Source organism: Pogona vitticeps, chromosome 1, assembly GCF_051106095.1.
Source record: "Pogona vitticeps strain Pit_001003342236 chromosome 1, PviZW2.1, whole genome shotgun sequence".
In the NCBI taxonomy this organism is placed as follows: Eukaryota; Metazoa; Chordata; class Lepidosauria; order Squamata; family Agamidae; genus Pogona; species Pogona vitticeps.
Genome location: NC_135783.1, coordinates 171,726,994 through 171,745,361, shown reverse-complemented (window position 1 = coordinate 171,745,361; position 18,368 = coordinate 171,726,994). Strand labels below are relative to the sequence as shown.

The following is an 18,368-nucleotide window of genomic DNA, read 5'->3' as shown; positions in this document are numbered from 1 at the left end:
ATTAGCTTAACAGGGTAGTAGGGATGAGAGAGAGAGAGAAAACACCTTCAGGCTTTGCGAAGAACACACGATATCTGTGTAAGTCCCTTGTTTCTCCCACTGTAAGCACTGTGGTCTCCCTGTTAACAAGGGCATTTGAGAAGAAAATGTTTATGATTAAGTCAGTAATTTCATCTGTCTTCAGATTCACCAGTATGCCATTTCAATATCCAGACCCTGTTTATGAGAAGAATTTACCCATAGTAAGCCCTGTAGAGGTTATATGTTTCATCTGTTAGTGAAACAGAAATATAATGTGGGATGTCAAAGTTTAAGTTCTTTTTCTTTTCACTTCACCCATTCCCTAAAGTACAAAAAAATTGTCTTAATAACATTGTGGTTTTCATTCAAATTCCAAATTTGAATATTGTAGAGAATTGTGTTTTAGTGTAGATAAGCAACATGATTTCACATCTGTTGAATTTTTTTAGTGCACATTTGTGACACTGGATATATCAGTACATTATTTTCATATATCATCTGTGATTTGAAAAGTGCGTGAAAATATTTCTCCATTTTCAATATTGCGTGAGTAATGTTCCCACTGAAAAGTAATGGAGTGAAGTTGTCACTTGTCAGTGCAGTTATTAAGGAGGATGACTTTTAGATCTAACTCATAATAAAATCTGTCACATGTAGATTTACTTATCTCACAATAAAGGAGGAGGATATGAGGTACTGGTTAAAGAGGATTGTGTATGTTTGTCCCACAGCTGTGAAAAAGCAAGCCAAACAGATTTTACTCTCTGTGAATGTTTTTTTAAGCACTGTTTATTTTTTTGTTTTTAATTATTCCTTTTTCACAAACCCCTGTTTAAAACCTATAGCTTTATTCATTTTGTCCATGTGCCTTTTCATTGAGAAAGACATTCATAGAAAAATGATTAGCACTTTCAACTTTTACGCTTTGTCCAAGCAGCTTGGTTTTCTAAGCATTGTTGGTTCGACTTTGATGCTATCATCTGAAAGCCGTAAAAGAGGAAATTAAATTACATATCATTCTAATCAAGGTAATCCATAAAATTACACTGCTGAGTAGTTAATAGCCTTTTAAAAAACTCATCAGTTGATAATTAAGTATATACACTTGCATAGAAAGTTTCCTACATAGAAAGGAACAGAGATTTTTATATTAGTGTTTTCTGGTGTCTGTACTGTGTTGTAATTGTGGTAAATGATGCTGAGCTGTTTAAAAACCTTTAATATTGGCATGCAGACATCTTTAAATGTGCAAGCATAATTATGTCTTTCAATCTATTTCATGATGAATTCAAACAACTTTAAGAAATCAAAATGTGAATATGAAAAAATGTGTCATTCAATATATTAAAATGTTCACTTTTTTATACTGCAGTCTCGGAAAGGGAGTGACCCAGACAAAGAGAAGAAAGGATTGGAGAGCAGAGCAGATAGTATTGGAAGCGGTCGTGCAATCCCAATTAAACAGGTATATTCTTTGTGTGTGTGTCCGTGTGTGTGTGTCCGTGTGTGTGTGTGTGTGTGTGTGTACGTGTGCATACATGCACACACTTTCCTGTACACATTTCAGGTCTCAAACACCATGATGCTAGGCTTGTATGCCAAGAGTTGTTTGATGTGCTCTGGTGATGAATGTTGAAGTCACTCACTTGACATCAATTAGGAGAGGTTCCTATGTGTATTAAAATAGGATCATTAGAATAAGAAGAGGGGAAAAGTGACAACAGGCCTAATGAAGTGCAGTCTGCCGGCCTACATATGGAGCGTGCTTCTAGGCTGAGCTGGCTTCAAAGCCTGTCTTTTGTAGAGAGTGCTTTGATTGGGCCGTTTGCTGCCAGTTGACAAGGGTAAATCAGATCACTGTACAAGAGCCCCTTGTGATCACAGAAATAGCCCGATGTGGCCCTCATTTGCTGTTGCAGAAGGACATCTGAACACCGTTCCAGGCTGGTTTGCAACAACGAGGCAATTAGTTGTGATAATCATAGCTGGTGTGTCAGCTGTGCGCTCTTGTTTGTAATTTGCTAATGAAGGAATTGTAACTTCATTTAGACCTTGTTATATAAGGGAACATTTACAGCCAGAGTATGTGGCCTTAATTAAACTTCCTTATTATACTACAGAATTTGAATCTGATAATTTGTTTTGGCCTGTTTGACTAGTATAGGCACACTTGAATTACACATGAAAAAGATTCTGTTAATGTGAAGAGCATAGTGTAAGACATATACTTACATGTGATATGGAATTTGTACCGGTAGTTTATAATTTCAGATATTTCATAACCTTAAACACATCTGTGAAATGTAAAGCATTTTGTTTTTGATAACTGGATAACTGAATTGCAATTTTAAAGCAAGTAAGCTCCTTGATATCTGTTCACATGCTTGGAAAGCTTCTTTGGGCAAAGAAATCAGGCTGAGATTCCCTTCTTAATGGACAGAGACATTTATTATATCTGAAATTTTGCATAGTTTAAGCTACTACTATGTAAAACAAAGCTTTTAGGCTCTGCTAAAAACTATCACAAGTTTTATTAAGTATATCTAAAATGATTTTTTAAATGTGTAGTATTGAAATGTCTCAGCAGAAAGGTTGCATAACTGTGATTACAAATTAATAGTTGAGACTGTAATCTTTTTATAGACAGGTTGCATGAAAGGAGATTTTGAAAAATTATGGAAAATTCCTTAAGATCTGTCAAAGATTTAAAACCCTCCAGAACATGTATATTGGGGAAGAGATTTGAAACTATACTGGAGTTTCCATTGAGCCAAATTCTTCTGTGAAGATGTTGCATGTGGGGATGCATGATTGTCATGGTTCTCACCTCAAAAATCAAGAAACCCTGAAGGGTTATTCGAGAGTTTCCCTGTAATATTAAAGGCACTGCTGTTTCAGTCTCCTCTTCTTTCTATTTTCAACACCAATTGTAACCATATCACTAAGCTCAGGGAGGCAGTTGCCTTAAGGTGTTGTGTGCTGGGAAATGGCAAACACTCCCCCTGCCCTTGAGGGCCCCTGCTCCTCTGGAGAAAAGCAAGGATTGCCCAGCCATTCATAGAAGACAAACGGTCTCTCGTAGGCTAGACTCTGGCAGGGACTGTGCTATGTGGGATTGCTTTCTTCTCACATGTATGGAGTGGTTATGGAATGTTGCCATAGGGGATGCCATCATCCCTGTCAGCCTGTTACCATACATTCCCTTCCCTTTCCCATCTTCTTGGGTGGTGTGGTAGCAGCTTCTCCTTCTGTATTTCTTCATCTCTACCAAGAGAAGGAGACGATCCTTTGCTCCATGCATTTCTTATGCTCTTTCTGGTTGCTTAAAAAAAAAAAAAACCTCATTAGTGAAGAAGTGCTGTGGTACATCTATTCCATTTGCCAAATGGCAATTTATCTTTTCTTTCACTATGCTTTATTCTTATTCTAATTATTGTGTGTTGGTTGTGTGATATGTTACTCATTGGAATGAGCAGATAAATAATTTGGCTTATTCGTCTTACCGACCCTTCTAAGTTAGCATGTGCTTCTAATATGGACACGTTTGCATGATAGCGGAATATTTTGATTCTGTAAATTTGTAGGAAAATCTTATTCAATAGGCATTCTGATTTAATTAATCTGCATATATTCACATGTGTATAAACCTGTAGTACAGAAAATAAAATTCTACTGTTTTTGTTTAAAATGATATGGCAGGTGCTATCTTAGAATAGTTTTCTTTTTAAGGAGAGAGATGTTTCTACTTAGCTGGTTTTTGCTTTGTGTGGGTTTCATAAATAAGGTACCTTGAACAACACTTTAGGCTTTCTGTCTGTTTAATTGAAGAAACCTATCCTGTGGGTGGGGTGTGCATATGCACCCCCACAATTTTCACAGACACACAAATTGTAGTTCTTTTCATCTCTAGTTCAAAATAAAAATATAGGTAAAAATAACCATGGAAGGACTGTGAATGCAAGATCAAATGCTATTATATAAATAGAGCAAAATGGCACCCTTAGCTTTTTATGTATATTCATTTAGACATACCAAATGTTTATAAAATGTGTTCCTCAAAAATAAGATCCCTAAAGTCGTCTTTTCTGCAGTAGTACTGCCAAAAAAGATGTGCTGTGCTTAGAACTGTTGTGAATCTTTGCTTTCCTTGTTTCCACCCCTCTGTCTAGTTGCAGATGCACCAAAAATAATTTAACATCAGGTCAGCTATAAAACTGTTATTTTGCTTTTCAGTAACTTACAACTAGTACATGAAATTTCATGAACAAAATTACTCTTGCTGTAATGTTATATAGCATAACCTTGACTGTGAATTAACTGTAGCTTTTCCCTGGTACCAGAATGTTAACAGTTCTGTATAGCCAGGGCTGGGAAACATATCTTTCATAGTCCTAAGCACTAGCACTATCTGTGGGTCAGGGCTCCAGAAACCTACCTATGCAGTGCAAAGTATAGTCATCAATGTCACTATAACAGATTTAGAGCAAGAGGGCAACAGACAAAAGTTTATCCTTACTCTGCAATCCAGTCAGCTTTTTGAAGAGTAGCATTTTCTCTCTCAGAAGTGTCAGAGGAGCTGGATGCTGCAGTGGGATCTGCTGCATGGGTGTTGTAGCCATCTTTTTGTGCCTGAGGCTTCATACTTTCAAACTAAGCCCTACTTTCCGGTTGTGGTTTGTAGGGGAACTGCAATCAGTGGCTTGCAACAACATTGAGGCAAACTGTGATTGGACCAGCTAGGGGAGTAAAGGAGGGAATAGAAGCCAATGACATGTTTTTGAGCTGGACCATCAGTATGGAGATGCATGAAATGGGCATGATACAGTTCCCTAAAGCTATTGTTCCAAAAACTTTAGATACTACTATCTAAAAGGAATTTGAGAGATGTCACAACGTAATGTTGAGCAGAGCTGTTTGATGTTGTCTAGTGGACTTCAGTTCAGTTCAGTGACTGAACTGAATATTCTGTAAGGATTGAGAAAATTAGTTTTCCAGGCTCAGATTGGTTGATGCAAGGCTGTATTAAGGATTTGAAATGCTGTGAGGATATCTCATCCAAACAAGGCCATTCCAGGGAATATATTTTGAATCTTACTTTAATTTTTAACAATCTCTTAACCTATGTAAGATACTTTAACTTCCACAGGGTGTTCTGGAATATCTTTTTGGTCCATGGAATCTACCAAAGAAAAATCAGGTTGTGCAACACATGGTCATGATTCAGGAAGTTGTTAAAAGCATACCAGGGGGCTGCTGTCCACGTCAGATGGTAGAACATGAGTTTTAAACTCTCCTGAGTTTCAAGTTAACATATGGCAGGGGAGAATGGCAATTTTGCATCAATAAATAAAACAAAACAAAACAAAACACCCAGCCAGCCAGCTAGCTAGCCAGCCATACTGGGCATGCAAAGCTGATACTAGAGGCTTAATAGAATTAATGATATTTTTAAAACTGGCTTCAAAATGATAGCAGTAAATACAAGATTTCTATCTATATTTATATGTATTTAAAAAGACAGGCATGTTGAGGTAAGATATGCTTTTTCATGTAAAGCTGAGAGTCATGGAAAAAGACATTTCCCTTCCAAGGTAAAACAAAGATACAGATGGCATGAAGCCATTTTTGTGTTTGTATGCTTTTCATATTGAGCATGAGTTTTTCTGAAATCTGCTGCTAGAATTATTGCATAAACCCACGTCGGTGATACTACATTTGTAACTGATGGTTACCAAATATGTGAATTTTGCAGTATGGTCACTTCTCAAATTATGAACATCGATCGCTTTCCTTTTACTTTCTAGCTCACTCAGAAACACTATTTTGCTCAATAAATGATTAGATTTTACTTGTGAGAAGTTTATGTGTGCTTCCAGCCTCATGTTATTCATGTTTACTTGGAGTATTGTACATGTTTTCTTCAGTTGTGGTATGCTTGCCAATAATTGTAAATCGATCAACAGATTGGCCAAGTCAGCGAGCTTGCTTAGTTTCCTTGTATGTGTACCAAAAAGAATCAAACACAACTGTCTGTCCAACAGATATTCCTCAGGTGTGGCGATACCTACCCACATAAGTTCATTTTATTTACTGACCGACACATTTTAATTTTTCTAATAAGCACTTTATTGAGAAAATACATTTTAAAACACAGCAGAAATCTTGATTTAAATCAAGATCATCCTACTCTGCAATGTTTTCTTATTTCTATATTTGTGACTCAACTTTATATAATTAGGAACTGAAACATTTTGTACTAAAATTGTTTTGAAAAATAATTTTTAGACTCAGGAGGGAAGAAATGTATTTGTAAGGTTTGTTTTTGTTTTATGCTTATGTCAAATGTCTGCCAGTAGGACGTGTTAAAATAGAAAGTACACAACAAGAAACATAAAAGCAAGAGGCACAGCTCAGCAGTGAGTGGGCTTGTCGTGTATTAATTTTTCATTGCTGTGGAGAATTGTACGTACATAATCGCTTGATTGCAGTGGGAGTTAGCAATCTCCTATGGTGTCATTTGCATAAATCTTGTTAAGTCAATGGCAGTTAATGAAGTACAAATGAGCCTGGAGAAGGTGACATGCAAATCGTGGGTGGCAGATGGGAGGTCTGTTTTTGGGAAGGCAGCTGTGTGCCATTTCCTCTATTTCTTTCTAAATTGGAATATAAATAAATAGTAGGAGCTGGCCTTTAATGCTTTGGCATTAAAGGTTTAAGTATTAGGTATCTACACTGTTATCTTCAGTGTATCCACATTTATTGAATAATTATTCTCTTTAGATGCTGAATATGAATTATGTAATCAACAGAATACATTCCAATTTTTGCAGAAAATTCTGAATAATCTGGTAGACAACATATCTAATGAGGGCACCAGCAGCTCACAATCTGAGTGGAAACTTGCAGTGCAAAACAGAAGTAGATCTTGCTAGATTTATCAGTAGAAACATGCAAGGTAACAAGTACTTGCAAAAGGTTACTAGCCATAGAGCCACTATATTGGAATATAATAGACATGAAAAACAAGAGCTGTGCCTTTGGAAGAAAATAAAATCAAAGAGCAATTGACTGATTCACTGTTCACTTATGTGTTTCAGTTTTAGATTATTAGTATAAAAACTGGATATTTTTACTAGGTTTATATGGTAAAAAGTGCCTTTATATGGTAAAAAGTTGGTTTACTTAATACTTTTGTCTTTTTTATTCACCCCCACCCCCAGAGGTTTGATGTAGTTTGGTTAAAGAATGATATAACATAGAACACTTATTTTTTTTCAATGTGGGAATATTCCAAATCACTTCCCCCCCCCCCTGTTCTTGCAAATACAACCAATCAAGTGTTTCTTGTGCTTGTTATAGAATAGCCACTAATCCTAATTCTACTTTAACTCTTCCTAAAACATCTTAATATATCGTTGAGATTGAAGATGTTACAGTGTTATATATGATAAACCCTTCCATATGGATATGAGGTTTGTACTGTTAAGAGGCACATGCTCAGCAGGCCAAATGCTTTTGAAGTTCACATCCCATGGACAGAGAATAAATAATGGTGAGGCACTTCAGTGGATAGAAGAACAAAAATAAATATTTCTTATTTAGAAACACAAGCTCTTGTATCTTGGGCACATAATTTGTCATGACAAGTATAATATACTGCTTTACATCACTGAAGGGAAAATTGAGGGTGAACATGGAAGACGGATTTCTTGGATGAATAACATCAGGGACTATCTGGGCCTTAATAAAGAGCAGATAATCAATCCAATAAGAGATAGGTGGACATATGCCATGATGGTAGCCAACCTCAGAAACTGGGATGGCACCCAGAGAGAGAGAGAGAGAGAGAACAGCTCCATACTAAAATGATGCAGGAAAAGAAAAAGGGGGAATTAGCTAGTATATATAACCTCAGCTTTAGAAAAAGTAATTCAAGTAATTTGAGTGTACATGGGAATTTTCAGGAAGAGTATTGGTATCTTGAGCCTCATTTCTATTTTCTCAGATCCCAAGTTCCTGGCAGATTGTCTTAATGTTAAGTTATCTGTGTGTATGTTCTGTGTTGTCAAATCAGAACCAAATTAAGGAACACTAGTAGGCGTTCAAGGTAAATAAGATATTTAAGGAATGTTTTTACTAGTTCCACTCCCATGGCTTAGTGGGGATTCAAACCCTGTTCTCCAGAGTCCTAGTCTGATACTTTATCTACTACACCACACTGGGAGTCTCATTACTAAATTATCTACTAGTGTGTTATTCTGTTTGTGAGCACAGTGAAGTATATTCAGATGTTAGCATTGCAAAACGATGCATTTCATTTTATGGCCAGATGATGATGTTAAGATTTTTTTAACAAATAAATGGCTAGAAATTGTAATAGCCTTGGGAGTAGAGCACGGCTATTACTGTGCTATTCCATAGTACATACTCTGAGCTGGGCCCAGGGTTGACACCATTCAGATTACATTCATATGTGACCTACTGCCTCCTTTCTGCTGTGTACAGTAGGCTATGCAACCCATCAGACTAAATTATTTCTTGATTTATTAAATTTCCAAACTGCACCACCGAGTGGTATGCCACTACTCGGGGCAGTTTCCAACGAAAACAATCCATAAATACAAAGTATTGACCATCCCCTCACCCTAACACGGAACATAAAAAGTGACTCACAAAAGGTGCAAGATGGCAGGCATGGGCAAAAAAAAAAAGACATTGAAAAATAAAGAAAATAAAAAGTAACACTTACAAAGGCAGGAACAAACCACGAAGACTCTGTGTTTTGCATAGCATTATACATTGAGGATCCCTATTTTGTTCATCTTCCAAAAAGCCAGCACAGTAAGGCAGCGGTCAGACTAGAGGAATACCCCCCCCTTCTTTCTTGTGTTTTCTCCCTCCTATATAGTCGTGTGTTTTGGTCACATGACATATATCCTGTGATAGTGGTTCATACCTTTTTTAATCATTCTGCTTTTTTTGGGGGGGGGTGAATTAGATGCGGTATGTTTGTCTGCACCTTTCAAGCGGGACATATTCCTTTCCTTGTGCCTTTCTCTGCCCCACTCCTTCCATTTTTAAATTGTGTGGGTACATTACTGTATTGGCAAAATGCCTTTGCTGTCCATGTACTGATCTGGGCCATTTCTTCCTATTTCCATGCTTGGTTAACCTCTATGGAGGAAAACCCACAGTGCAGTGGCAGTCAAAATACACTAGGGGGACTGATGCTCCATATTTGACAGAATTGTACCAAAGTACTGACATTCCTGTTTGAAAATTAATTGAAAAAAAATTAAGGGAGTTGACCATCAGTGGATGAGGGAGGTGGAACCGCATACCAGATGCATAGGAAATGAATTGTTTTTGGAGTAAACTCTCAATGGCATTTCAGTTGTACTGTGTGAAGAAACACGGAACAAATATAGTAGTATCTTCCCAGCAGGCTGGATTTGATGTGGAGATAGCAACAGAGGGGGAAACAAAAAAAATCAATAATGGCCTTGCATCGTCTGCCCCACCCCATAAAAGGTCAAAATTCACAAGGACTAACTCGAAACCATTTTGCTGGTTTGACCACAGCCTTAGCCAAGAACAAATCCTGGTGCTTCTGATTTGTTAGGAGAAGGAGCCAGAGATCTTGACTCAGACATGGTGCTTAGCAACCTATGGATGGAGACTCCTAGTTTGTTCTTTTTCTCCTGTTTTCACAAGGAGCTGGGTAGAAGTAATGGATACCTGAAGAAGAAAATTTGCAGTTTGGATATTTTCTTAGATTCAGCCCTGAGCCTTGATTCTCAGGTTTGGCATTTCCAAACAATAATTTAATTTCTGAATTAAAGCTAGTGCAGAAGCTATGCATGTTCCTGGAGATGTCTGATTTGGCCACAATGATGCATATTTTAAATATATACTGTTTAGATTACTAAAAATATCAAGCAGACAGATAGCTTTTGATGATAATTCGTCTTCTTCAGGCTGTGTACCAAGATCTTGTCGGCAGTTCAGAAAATTATGTATTAGAGTCCCTAAGTTTATCATCAAAAGCTAGTTGTCTGCTTAATATTTTTAGTGGTTCAATAAAAGTATCACCTGCTGTTTCATTTGTATTGTTAAAGGGAGATTGCCATTTACAAATTGTAGTAAATTTTTAGTAGTAGCTCTCATTTTATTGACTTCTGTTACTTGAAACTCTTTTAGAATGATTTTTTTAAAAAATTCATCACATATTTTGAATGCTTTTCAACACTTTTGAAAAAATTAATATTCTAATTTTTAAATTATGTGACATTTTAATTTTTCTTAAAGGAATTTGAAATATTGTTAATCTCTCTGGGAAATGGCATGTGTGAATGGAAGCAAGAGGGCAGTTCCAAGAATAATATGTGACATTAAGTAGATCATATAGGTTTATTCAGTCTGCCTTTTTTGAGGCAAACAGCATCACAGTTTCTATCATTTCAAATAATTGGTCCATCAAAATGTTTTGTTGGCTTTAAACAACTGTAATTACAATGTTTCAACAAGGTTCAGTAAGAATGTCGTTGAAATAGGTTTTGAAAAGGGAACCACATCTACCTATAAACAGTCAAACCAATTTCATTAGTCCTCTTCACTTGGAGGAGAACACCACAGTGCTTCAGGCAAGTGTCAGACCTGAAATCTGTGATCCTTCTAAATAAGACTTGTCTACAGCAGGTTTCATAGGTTCACCTAACCATTTTTCAAAATTGGAAACTCCAGCCTTTTGTAGATCTGGTTTCATAAGGCAGAAGGTTGACACTTTATAGACGTGGGAGTGGCTTGCATCAGTAAAAGATAAACACATTCAGATGGACATGGTTTATCACTTTCATTCCATGCCCACACAGTAGATGAAATGCTGACAAGCTCAGCTCTCCATTTATGATTTTAATATGTTTAGACCAGCTCTGCACCAGTCTTTGGATGTTTAATTCATGCACCGTTGTGCTTCATTTATTAGGCCTTTATCCTGAGCGTATGTGAAATTTCAGGATAATGAAGTAACAGGTCTTATATTGTAGAGTTTGCAATATGAAAATTTACCTTCTTAAGGTGTTTATCTGTAATTATATAATCCTATCCGTGCAAGATCAGTTATCTCCTTTATTTACTTTTTGGATCCTAACTTAATCATATTTAGAGCAGATGCAATCAAAATTACTCTAATAGATATATGTGGGTCTGCTCTAAGTGTGACTAAGTCAGTTCTTTTTTCTCCCATCCTGATTTTCCCATTCTTTCTAGACAAATTGATGAATCAGAGAAGATGCAGAATGCTTAGCTTCCGTTCTGTTATGTTAGATTATCTGGGAATGGGAACATGAACTTTCTCGATCTCTGTTCCTTAAAAAATATTCTTCTTCGTGGCCTCTGTGAATTCACACATATGGGTTTAGTCTGCGCCTGTGCTGACGTTCTCGGAGCATTCTAGAGCTAAAAGTAACAATTTTATGGGATGATCCCCCATGAGGCACAAGCTCCTCCCACCCAAGATTCCCCTCAGTTCCTTTTTTCCGCCGTGCTGTAAAGTTCTACAGAGTCATAGAGCTATTTCCACAGAGGTCCACTCGAAGAACCATGGTTACAGGTAAGTAATGTTTCTTTTGTAATATCTAGTTTTATAATAATATGTGGTAGTATGGAGGTTTAACTAATTTCAGTTGTGTTTTAAAAATTCTACAACGTTTAGTGGACCATGGCAGGTAGGTTACAGGATGTCATGTTGCTCTTTGTACATAGTTGTGATGGGGAAAACGCTATTGAGAAAATGCTGAATAAACTATTTGTCATTTAATCCAACTTCATGTGTTAGCTAGGAGTTGTCAGAACTCGAGGATAGGGCATAGTGAGTGTAACAACACGAAATACTTCCAAAATGTAATATGGAAACCAATATTATTCCCATTTTTCATTAGTGTGTCTGTTATTTTTATTGCTCTGGTGAGCCAGAAAATTCTGAATCCATTACTGTATTCTGTGCACTGTATTCGCTATGGAATGATTGCTAAGAAAATAAAATTGAATACAGTATTGTGCTCTTCATGTACTTCTCTGATTGTCAGGATTGACCTTATTTTCTGTATTTGTATATAAACGTGGTGGCGCTGTGGAGGGACGTGGTGGCGCTGTGGAGGGACGCGGTGGTGCTGTGGGCTAAACCGCAGAAGCCTGTGCTGCAGGGTCAGAAGACCAGCAGTAGTAAGTTCGAATCCACGCGACGGAATGAGCACCCGTCGCCTGTCCCAGCTCCCGCCAACCTAGCGGTTCGAAAGCATGCAAATGCGAGTAGATAAATAGGGACCACCTCGGTGGGAAGGTAAACAGCGTTCCGTGTCTAAATCACACTGGCCATGTGACCACGGAAAGATTGTCTTCGGACAAACGCTGGCTCTATGGCTTGAAGAGCGGGATGAGCGCCACCCCCTAGAGTCGGACACGACTGGACAAAAATTGTCAAGGGGAACCTTTACCTATATAAACTACATGAATTAAATACCTAGTTTGATGTTTGGGCCCAGGGACAGATCTGAAGATAGGGCAAAATGATTGTTGGGCTTTGTTTTTTCTTTTTTTCTCTTTTCGCTTGCAATGGTCTCTGGAATTTGGAAAAGTTGGGGTGCAATGAGGTCTGAATCTCTGTCCTCAAAGGGGGGAGGGTTTGGGGTGTTTGTATGGTATTTTATATATTTGTTTGTAGTTGATAAATAAAAAAATACCTAGTTTGGCAGAAAAGCTTTCATAACTATGAAAATAGGAGTAAAATATTTTAAGCTAACAGTACTAATTAGTTATAGAATAGACCAGTGGTTCTTAACCTTTGTTACTCAGATGCTTTTGAACTGCAACTCCCAGAAACCCCAGTCAGGACAGCTGGTGGTGAAGGCTTCTGGGAGTTGCAGTCCAAAACTCCTGAGTAACCCAAGGTTAAGAACCAGTGGAATAGACAACCGAGAAGATGAGTCTTCATTTAATTCTCAGTATAACTCAATTCAGGGAATTGTTAAGACACTCAGTTCCTTTCAGGAAGTTTGGTAGGTAGAACTACTGTCATATAATGGTCATGGGAGTTTGTTTTAGTTGAAATGGGGGGGTATTGCAAACCTCCATGAATAAATAAGAGAAATAATATATAAAACATAATTCCATTTATTTCTATAGACATGGGGAACAAGTGTGAAATAAGAGCTTTTTAAAATTGGCAGCCTTGTTCAGATGCGGGGAAAATAAAGAGCAAATGTCCAGCAAAACTCATAAAATTAAAAAAGCAGGTTTAGAGCAAATTGCTTCAACCTTAAAACTTAATATGTAGTTGTCCTTGTAATGTTGTAAGCTGCCTTGAGTCCTTTAAAGGAGAAAATCAGGGTAAAAATATTTTAAATAAAAAAATAATAGCAACAGTTCTTTAAATCTAAAGCAGAGGAACTGATGAAAAAGCAAGAGATTCTTCAAAGAAGCACCATCAGGATACTGAGTGAACACTAAGCTATGTCATCTTGTATTATGTATTGATATATTGTGTCAGTACACTTTAGTGTTGTTGATATTGTGGTGACCTATGGTATTAAACAATAAAGCTTGTTCTGTTCTGAGAGAACACTGAGAAATAGCAAATACTAAAGGGACCTTAGTTGATCCAGGAAAGTAATTCTCATTGTCTCAATTAATCCTGGTACTTTCTAAATTTTTGGCTTTTCTCTTGTCCTTGGGGGACCATTGCTTATCACATCAGAAAGATTTTAGCAAAGACAGGAACCAGTTTTGTTTTGTTCTTGTTTTTTTTTCATTTTTGTTTTTATGTGCATGAGTAGGCAGCTCCAAGAATTCCTTCTACTATGTCATTGTAATCCCATTTAATTGGAATTCAAAGAAAAAGAAATAGTAAAGTGGATCCATTAATCCAGAAATATTTTTCTGCTAGCCAAAAAAATGTCTTCCGCTTACAGAAGGACTGCTTCTACAAGTACTTGTGTAAGATGTTGCACAAGCTGATTCACAAAATCTGTTGTTTTTTTTTGCTCATTATTTTGCAGGACATATCTTTCCTGTTCACAGTTGCCGACACTGTAATACAGCGTTGAAGGCATGGTGCTACATTGTGGACATCTTATTAGCTTTTGTGCACGAGTTCATAGAACAGTTCTTGCTTATGGGTCTTTTTAGATCCTGACCTACATAGATAAACTATTGAACTTTTAATCTTAATTAACATTTTAAGAATAAAAATAATTGCAGTGTTATGAAAGTGATTAGAGAGTAAAATCTTGAAAGAGAATGATATTTTCTAAAGACTGCTTAGAAGGAAGAGACAGTTTAAGTCTGAAAGTCCCTTGAAACAATAGGACATAAAGAAAACACTTGGTAAAAATGAGTAAGACTTTGCATGCATGGTGTAAGAGTTATAACTTTGAAAAAAAATCTTAAAACTAGCAATATTTCTAGCAAACATGCTCCTGCTTTGTTGATGTACTGGCATACCCCACTACTCACATCATTACAGTATCAGTTATCAGTTCTCTTTACCCCAGGATGCCAGCCCCTCCAACAACAGGCAAAGTGTTGTGGTAAGAGAAAGAAATACTTATCTTAGACATGGAAGGCCCATCCTGGTAGGGAGAACCGTACCATTTATGCTGCTGATAGAATATTTGATTTCATACCACATGTGAGTCAGAGAGTGTATGGAGAATAGATTGGAATAGATTGGAAACATGACTTCTTTATTAGAAGAAATTCTATAATGCACACCTTCTCATTTGAACAAATTCTGAACTGCTTAACAACACCATTAATAATAAAAGACCCAATTACCAAATACATTTAGAGGATGTTCAAAGATCTCATGGTGGAAGAATACAAAGACAGAAAGATACATTCTAAAAAACAGCAGGAACACATCAGAATTGAGCCCTGCCACACTGCAGAGGGGAGATAACTCCATAGAGTGGGTGCTACTGCAGAAAAAGCTGATCCTTCTATGAGCATCAAATGGAAATCCATAAGCTATGCCAGGCGTAACAGTGTCACCCTGGAAGAGCATAATGGTCTACAAAGTTGGTACAGGAAGAGATGTTCCTTGTAGCAGTCTGGCCTGATTTTACTAGGACTTTGCATCTTAAATTTAACTTGGTAGCAGACTGGCACCCATTGCAAATCTTTTAGCACGTGCATAGTTTGTATGTCAGAAGTCAAGAAGGATGAGATTAATTTACCCTGTGTCAACCATGTTGAGAGAAAATGGGAAACAATGGGATTCCCTTTGTTCTGCCTAGAAACTAGCTCCATTTTGCTTTACTTCTTCATCAGCTGTTTTACTTGTGATTGTCCATTATATAAACTACCCGGACACATTAAGAATGGGTGTTTAAATATGTTTGTCTCCTTTGTCTATCCTCATCCCCTTTTTCTATTTGTGTTGTAAATTTCATGCAAAAGTGTGGGCAAGAGTTTTCTTAGTTGTGATACTCTTATGTTAGCTACCTTTAGAACCTTTTTGACTGAAGAAAAGTAAATAAAGAGATACCATCAAGATGCAGCAAGCGTAGGGTTGATTAAATCATTGATTAACTCAACTAACACTGTACCACTCCTGCACCTGTTCTGAGAGCTTTGTAGGCAACAGAATGGCTGAAATCCTCTTTGCGTAAGTTTCATAACATAAGGCTTTCCACCTGTTAGAGCAGTTTTTCAGAATTAAACATTTTGTCCTCTTGTCCCAAGGCCCCCTTAAGTCTCAAGTAATCCCCTTCATTGTTGCATACCCACAGAGGCCATGGGATGGAAGAAGGAACTCTTTAATTACCAGTGTATACCAGATTTCCCCCTCCCATCTCATGGCTCTCTCAGGTTCCTAGTGAAGAACAGGATTATTTGGGACCTATGAGTGCCTTGGGACAGGAGCAGGATATGTTTAATCTACAAAAAGAAAAAAACAAGCCCTGGTTGACAATGCTGTCAGCCTTATACTGCAGAACTTACATGAACAGGATTTCAGCCTTTGTGTAGACATGAATGAAAACCTATTAAGAGTTGTGCAGATTTGATTCAGCTAGCTGTAGTGAAACAAATCAAATTTCTCTACATGTGTATCAGAAAATATCCACATGTTATTTCTGAACTCTAGAATATATTGATTACACAGTTTCCCCCGTAGAGTGCTGTGGAAGGAATTGTTTTTAGGGAAATTGAACTAAGAAGAAACTGTTTCTGTGGTAGTTGGACTATCAAATGGAGAGATGTCTTTGTTTTTTCATGTGACGGAAGGCTTTGTGTGGTTTTGGATGTAGCTGGTGAAGATGACTGTTTTGCTACGCTTTGTGCAGCACCCTTTAAAATGAAAGGGCTATTAACTCCAGTAGTTGGTTTCTCTTCCTTCATTTCTAGCACACTCAAATTGTGGTCAGGAATTTAATGGCAACATTGGCAATTCTGTGCTTGGGAGGATTTCTTCTCCCACTGTCTGTTTATTGCCTTCTGTTTGTCTGTTACCTTACATGCTAAATATATTTGGAGACTTTTTGAAGTGCAAAATTAGTTCACCTAAATATTTTTTTCAGAATATTCCCTCCCCTTTTTTTTAAAAAAAAATGAGTTTCAAGAGTACAGTGGTAATTATTTGATTGCTGATTATTATAGTGTTGTCTTCACTATAGTTATTTAGATTGTTAATGGGAAGCTAGTAGTATAATTAAATATTTCTGAGCACTTGGCTGCAGTTGCATTGAACTGTGAAGAAATAATGTTACATAGCCAATCAAAAAGAGATACATGTAAACTCATTTAGAGCGTCAGTGTGTGTTAGGACTATCATGGTGATGCTTATTGCAGGAGAAATTAAAGATACATTTTTGTGCTAAGAGGCAATACAGAAATTAGTTCCTGAATTAGTTGTTAATTGATTTGGTAATCCCCTCGGGTATGCATGCTCTTTTTCTTTTTTGTTGTTGCATTCAGTTAACAGTGACTATTCCCAGAGCTCTTGAAATATTTTTCCAATTAGATCAAATGTGCCCTTACATCAGAGTGGCTAGAGCCATGGGTAGTTGCTCAGAATGTTTAATTTGCACATGAAAGCTATTTTTAATACCGCTACTGTTGATATGAACAATGAGCTTAGCCATTATTTCAGTGATTTTTATATTTGCTCTAGCAAAAATGTAGTAGCTTGCATCACTGATGTGGTTAACCTCTTTTTCACTTGTTTAATAAGGTGGGAATCTGGAAGATTAATTCTTCTACATATTAATGTACTTTTCATCAAAACCCATGACTCTACTCATTTTGAGAAAAGGTCACATTTCATCTAATTGGAAAAAATATTGTTGAGAATAACACTTCATTTCCAAAGAGACAACACTTCATGTAGGTGTGTGCACAGCTTACTTTACAAGAGAACACAGTTTCCACAAGTTCTAAGCTGTATTCTTCTGGTCCCATTTCGACAGCTTCCAAACACAAATCTTAAAAAGAGATTTCCAACAGGGAAAACCATTGAGTTTAAAACAAAAAAGTTACAAATGAAAGTATATTTCCCAAGTAAACAAAGTCAGACTACACTCAATTTTGGGCACACTGATGCACCCCTCTTTTACTTTAACTTCTGTCTTCAGAGATGAGTTCTACTTTTTGATTCTTTAAAGAGTCAAATCGTCTGCTTACTTAGGACTAAATCCATTAAACAAAATGAGATTTTCTCTCTTTGGTAGGGATCAATTAAACCTATGAAAGTTTAAGCAACTGTTAATCGGACTATGCTGCAACTCTGCCATTTGTAGATGTTGACACCATCAAAGAACTTTATTTCAGCTCTTCCACATTATTAACAAGGTGGGATGATTAATTTGGTTATGCTACATGTTTGCTTGGGATTGTAGGAAGAAGAGAGATTCATCAATGCGCTCATCTTTTGTGTGGGGAGTGCTCTGAGTTGTCTGACTTTTGGAGATGCAACCTCAACCATGACTTTTGTCTTTAAACTGAAAGGTTTGCTGTGTGTGAATTTTGTGCTTTTTAAAACCTAAAGACATCAGTGCTTTAGAAAGAAAGTTGCCTTTACAGAGCAACTTGATGTTAAAGATATACCTCAGACTTGCCAGGATTCCTAAAGACTTGCTGGATTCCTAAAGAAGCCACGTTTGTTCACAAAAGAGAGGGAATTATTCTTAAAGCCTCCCCCTTAAAGAAACTAGACACACACAGTCCATACTACAAGGCATGGCTTAGAGGTTTCCCTAGAGAACAAATTTCAGACATGTGTTAAGAAAAGTTAGAGGGTGGAAAGGGTTAGAAAACCACAATTTTCACCCTTTAATTGTTATTCCAAAATG

The 18,368-nt window shown here is 37.0% G+C and overlaps 1 protein-coding gene across 11 annotated transcripts in view; it reads left to right on the top strand.

The window, feature by feature from the left end:
* AGAP1 (ArfGAP with GTPase domain, ankyrin repeat and PH domain 1) overlaps positions 1-18,368 on the top strand; it is a 528,918-nt gene that overhangs the window by 163,110 nt on the left and 347,440 nt on the right. For all 11 annotated transcript variants that reach the window (XR_013537918.1, XM_072977375.2, XM_072977373.2 and 8 more), the window contains one exon: positions 1,394-1,486. Coding sequence is in view for 10 of the 11 variants with exons in the window: in XM_072977375.2 (XP_072833476.1) it covers positions 1,394-1,486 (93 nt within the window). In the remaining variant the exon portion in view is untranslated. The remainder of the gene's footprint in view (positions 1-1,393; positions 1,487-18,368) is intronic.